The 6,000-nt window shown below is 37.2% G+C and overlaps 1 protein-coding gene across 1 annotated transcript in view; it reads right to left on the bottom strand.

The window, feature by feature from the left end:
* Positions 1-6,000, bottom strand: part of LOC107742859 (CUB and sushi domain-containing protein 3-like) — a gene marked incomplete at its 5' end in the record, with an annotated part of 265,370 nt that overhangs the window by 131,743 nt on the left and 127,627 nt on the right. The window contains one exon of the mRNA XM_016555932.1: positions 1,013-1,182. Within this exon, the coding sequence (XP_016411418.1) occupies positions 1,013-1,182 (170 nt within the window). The remainder of the gene's footprint in view (positions 1-1,012; positions 1,183-6,000) is intronic.

The raw sequence follows: 6,000 nt of genomic DNA, 5'->3' as shown, positions 1-6,000 counted from the left end.
CAATATACATTAAACAAATCAATAAATCCACTGCTCTCTTGTCTCCTCTGAGGCTGGGACTGTAAATAGTGTTCTGTGCTCGTCTGTGTAGCCAAAGACAGAACAGATAGCAGTTTTGCTCGAACTTTCGCCATGGCATTAGAGCTTGTACACCGTTGTCGCTTGCGAAATCAAATGACGGTGCCGTGGGTGTAAACTTACAGATAAAGGGGCGGTAATATTATAATGAGATCCCTTTGCCACATCACCAAGGGAGCAAAATCTGACTCGCTCGTTTTCTCAGACGCTTGCAGAAAAAGGCTTACCAAAACAAAGTTACTGGGTTAATCTTTTTCATGTTTCCTTGGTTGGTAGATGCACCTGGGACCTGATTATAGCACTTAAAACCTGGAAAAGTCAGATTTTCATGATATATCACCTTTACCAACTTCGATTTTGGTCTGTTTCACACACAAAGCTATCATATGACTTTAGAAGACGTGAACTATAACACATGATTCCTACGTACAACTTCTACAACATTTTATGGTGACTTTGCATCATTTTTTAAGCTTCACAAGCCCTGTCCACTTTCACTTTAAGTATATTGCAAAATAATGGCCCAGATAGTCTTCAAAGTTTTGCCTTTTGCATTCTATAGAAGTAAGTTATAAGATGTTGAGTAAATGAGTGAGACTTTTGTTGTTTATCCAAAGAAAGGTAGCATGACATTAGTTTTTTTTGCAGTCCTGTAACAAGATGCATCTTTACATAGCCAAGATAAGGCTGCTCTGTGCCAGCTCAAAATTCTGTGTAAAGGCACAATGCCAAGACTAAAAGCCAGACTAAATAATGTCCGCTCAGATCCACATCAATCCCTTGTATCAAGGTATACAGTTGTAATTGCTGTGTAAATGCATTTAAGCTACCTCTGAGCAGCATTAAACAGTCTATGTAAAGGCACCTAAATGCCACTTCAGAAGCACTTCTGTGCCTCCTTTGGTGTGCAAATTTGGCATAAATGTAGAAATACCTTCAGAATGTCACCCTGGGCCAGATGGAAGGTTCTGGCAGAAATGTTGATTCCTTTCCCAGCCTGCACCTGTATGCTGTAAATGCACTCGTGGTTGTTCTCGTAGTTCATGGGGTAATTAGGTGATAGCAGAATCCCTTCATTGTTGATGACAGATGAGCCGCACTCAGCTAGAGATGGGAAATAAAACCATGGAACATTGGGGAAAAATGGAGTAACAAAAGCACAAAGCAAGTAATCAAAACGTCACCTACTATTATTATATAAAGATATTCAGTTAACATTTTGCTGCACACAAACACACCAGACGGACATACTGCTGCTGTAAAAGCTCACCGTGTGTTAATACAGATCTAGCATTTTCAAAACGATTGGTCTGGACAGCACGAGTCTGCGGTGCTCGTGTGACGGCGGGTCCGGAAAGTGAGATCGACAGAGCTGAGTCGAGCCATTCGTAGCTTTAATTCAAAATCCCACATTGTTAGGGGATGTAAGTTGGACTCCCAACAATAAGTATCAAATGTAGATTTAATGGAACAACAGACAGTAAAAACAGGTGTATTAATATCCATCATGTATTCTGGTGCAGGAGAAAGATCAACATAAAGCAACACAGCCCGGCTGATTTATTTAACGTCCCCTCGCCGTTTCTCTTCATGCCGCTCCATTTTATGACGATATTACCAGTGTCATATTTTGAATAAATCACCACTGTTACTGCCTCCATTTAGTAAATTACCTACATACACCCCCGTCCTCGGTGAGTCAGCCCAGGACATGATGTGAATTTACACTCGGCGAGACTTCTCGTTTTTCCCATATGCCCTTCTTTTCACTTTCATTCAATTCTGGAGAAAAAAAGTAATTTAGAGCAATGTGACTGACCCGTTGAGTTTAACAACTGACCTGCAATCTGAATAAGTGAGGCCGTCCCAGAAATTATAGTGAGGTAGAATGAGTTTTTCAGTGCTTTGTTGCCTTGTACTCACATGTGTTTTGTTCAGAGCATAGCAATGATAAAATAACTAAGTGCAATTTTGAAGTGGCCCGGGGAACGTGGTTTGGACTGGGATTGCAAGCGCTCCTGTCAAAAGTAATGTTTGCGGATGGGAGTTTGGACTCTTGCTTCATTCACACAACCTGATCCAGTCTGACAGGCAACTGAAACTGACCCTTGTGTTTGGAAAAATGGGTTACTTCAAAATGCTACTTTCAGTGAGGAAGGCAGTATGTTCAGAAAATTATGTGCGTTTCTGGAAGTTTGAGAAATCAAGTCAGATGCCAGAGTTTATGAAGTGATGTTTAATCTGACAGAGCAGGAAGTCAGAGATGAGCTTGGTGGAAGCAGCATCTCAGAACTGGGAGACACTGAGAGGTTTGATAGCTACCCGGACCATAGACATTTCTAGAACTGATTTAGGGTTCGTGATTAACTTAGCTGACAGAATCCTTAAAAATCCTTCACATTTGCTGCTTTAGTAATCTGAGGTTATTCCATCCCTTTCTCTCCTTACCAAATGTTAAAAAAATTGGGTAACACTTTAGATTAGGGAACACATATTCACTATTAACTAAGAGTTTTCCCTCAATAAACTCCTAATTTGCTGCTTTTTAATAGATAATAGATAGTTGTTAAGTTTAGGTATGGGGTCGGGTTAAGGGATCTAGAATATGGTCATGCAGAATAAGGCATTAATATGTGCCTAATAAGTACTAATAAACAGCCAATATGCTAGTAATATGCATTCTAATAAGCTACCAGTTAAAAGTAACTAATAAAGTGTTACCATGAATGGTTATATTAAAGGTATAATTCAGCCAAAAATGAAAATTCTGTCATCATTTACTCATGTTGTTCCAAACCTGTATGATTTTCTTTCTTCTTTGGAACATGAAAGGCAATATTTTCAAAGTCAAAGGTGACCTAAACTGTTTGGTTACCAACATTTCTCAAAATATCTTCTTTTGTACTCCACAGAAGGAAGTCGGGTTTGGACCAACATGAGGGTAAGTAAATGACAGAATTTTAATTTTTGGGTGAACTGTCACTTCAATTCCTTCCTTCTAGTCCAGGGGTGTCAAACTCAACTCCTGGAGGGCCAGAGCCCTCCAGGAATTGAGTTTGACACCCCTGTTCTAGTCAATGGTGGAGCCGGTCATAAGCCGGTGGCAATGTTTCACCTGGAGCCGTGCAAAGCTGTCACAGATGCACACTTCATTCTCCATTCCAGTAAAGTCACAGGCATAAAATACAACCAAATACCACTGTTACTAATATACATGATATTTCAAATACATGCAATTTTCATAAAAAACAATTCTGTCAAATGAGATTCAAACTTGTAATCTCTCACACTTAAGGCAATAATTATTCTTCTGAACCACATAAGCTCAAGCTCAGGTCAGGATCTGAGCCCCCCTAAGACTAAAATCCTAGAATCGCCCCTGGCACAGACCTTCAGTTATTGGGGAACTTACAGAAACACAGGACAGGTTTTATGCCTACTTAACTATCATTACACACATCTGTGAAAAGAATGAAGGATACTCAGTGGCGGATTCTGGCACAGGCGATATTGGCAGTTGCCTAGGGCAGCAGTGTCCCCTGTGTGCCACTCCTGCACACATCAGATGAGCACTCCAATTCTGCTGTTAATGGAGCGATGATATTGTCATACACAACACGTCAGCTTAATCAAATCACAAAATAAAGTGTGTGCCACCTTCAAAATTTGTAGTGAGGTATACACAGATATGCAGTTTTCAATTATAGTATAGAATTATAGAATTATTTCAATTATAGTATTATTTATAGTATTATTATTATTTTATTATTATAATTATAGTATTATTATTATTTTAAATTATGTTACTCCAGTAACTATATGCAATCCTTTATTTTCCATGTGATCAATGAAATAAGCAAAATAACTGTAAAATACAAGTAAGAAAATAAGCAAATAAATTAAATTGTAGTATAGCAAAATGTATAGTTTATATATAAATTGCCATCAAAATATCTGGGCATCACAATGATTTTTTTGATACTTTGATTCAGCTAGGATGTGCTAAATGGATCAAAAGTGACAGTAAAGACATTTATAATGTTACAAACGATTTGTACTTAAAATAAATGCTGTTGTTTTGAACTTTCTATTAATCAAAGAATCCTGAATACTAAAAAGGTTACTTCAGGGGTAGGCAAGTTCGGTCCTGAGCCACAGTCCTGCAGAGTTCAGCTTCAACCCTGAAAACAAAACTCACCTTCCTATAGCCTTAGTAATCCTGAAGACATTGATTAGCTTGTTCAGGTGTGTTTGATTAGGGTTGGAGCTGAACTCTGCAGGACTGTGGCTCTCTAGGACCGAACTTGCCTACCCCTGGGTTACTTAAACAACAAATCAGCAATGATTTCTGAATGAATTGAATTTCTGAAGGTCATGTGACACTGAAGACGGATACTGAATGTCTTCTTAAAATTAATTTTATATATTAAAATACATCTTATATATATATAAATATATATATATATATATATATATATATATACACATCTTAATATACATCTTGTATATATATATAAATATAGCCTATGTAAAGAACACAACAAACACTAGCGTCTACAAGTATTACTCTCTTTCATAAGATACCATAATAAGCAACAATCAGCTGGATAGAGTGAACGTAACATCCTCTCAAAAAAAGATAAATGGGGTCATTTAGAAAAATGGTCTCATTTAAAACAATTAAACGATGAATGAAGTGCATTGTGGAGCCTAACACTAATCCCTATTCTCTTGTAGACTATAAACAAAACATGCATCAATCAGCCAAATGGTTTATAAGCAGTGTTTAAATGCATGCATACTAAATGGTCGTTGCAAACAAGTGTTTTGTTGCTAATCCAGTGGAAAGGGATTCTTGCCTGTTGAATCTATGTGTCTGATTTCTTTAAGCCAGTCGCCTGGCACCATGAAAGGCCAGTCTGATAAGATCTGCTTCTGGTAAAAAGACAGGAGGCTTTACTCCATTTTGTGACAGCATCAGTTGTGGGGTATACAGAAAGGATTCAGTGTGCTCACGTAAGCCACTGAAGCAGTTTCAATCTGTTTCTTGTAACGTTAAGGCTCTGCTCAATCAGTGGACGAGAGTTCAGACAACAGTCACCAGACACAAATGTCCGCCTCTATCAGATGTTGCTGTTTGGCTCGCATTTATTGTCATTCTGTGTTGTCGTGCCTAACTCTTGTTTGGTTTGCTTGGAAACAGACAAAGATTGTCCAGAAAGCTCATTCAGACAGAAGTGGATGTTTCAGCCCATGGCCGCATGAGCAAAGACTGCCATGAGCTCAAATACTGAGAAACTGCTGTTGTGTAAATGTGCAAAAATGGGTAAAAGAGCAACCTGAATCCCACATTAACTAATTCGTCTAACTATTTTTTAAGATGGATCTGATCATAGAACATATCTTCATATTACAGCAAATAAAATGTAGATGGACAACAAAAACTTTAATAGTGCAAATGGTTTCAAACCCGTACCATGTATTCACGTGTCATTTGACTGAATATGAAAAAAAAAGTACAAACAATATTTCATACTTTCAAATGAAATAAAATTATAAATCACTTAAGTAAATTTAATTTAAAATTTAATTCCTGGTATTACACAATCCTGAAGATACTATTGTTATAGAAATATAAAACAGGATATAATCAGCAAGGTAGGAAACAAAGAGGAAAAATATCTGGTTATCGTAGTTATTCATAGTCTTGGTCATAGTCATAGAAAAAAAATAGATATTTTCAGGAAGAAAAAAACTTTTAGAAAGAAAAAAGTTCTAAAAGTAATGTTTGGACTGTAAATAAAGCAAAAAAAATAAAAAAATAAAAAACAGACAAGTGAGTGCATCTGCAATTTTCTAAGTGCTAAAATGGAGGTTAGTGAAGTTATGTGAATTGGGAATGAATTATGAATTATGAAAAGC

Source organism: Sinocyclocheilus rhinocerous, unplaced genomic scaffold (genome assembly GCF_001515625.1).
Source record: "Sinocyclocheilus rhinocerous isolate Xijiao unplaced genomic scaffold, SAMN03320098_v1.1 scaffold1338, whole genome shotgun sequence".
In the NCBI taxonomy this organism is placed as follows: Eukaryota; Metazoa; Chordata; class Actinopteri; order Cypriniformes; family Cyprinidae; genus Sinocyclocheilus; species Sinocyclocheilus rhinocerous.
The sequence above is the reverse complement of the archived record's forward strand: the minus strand, read 5'-3'. Positions and strand labels throughout refer to the sequence as shown.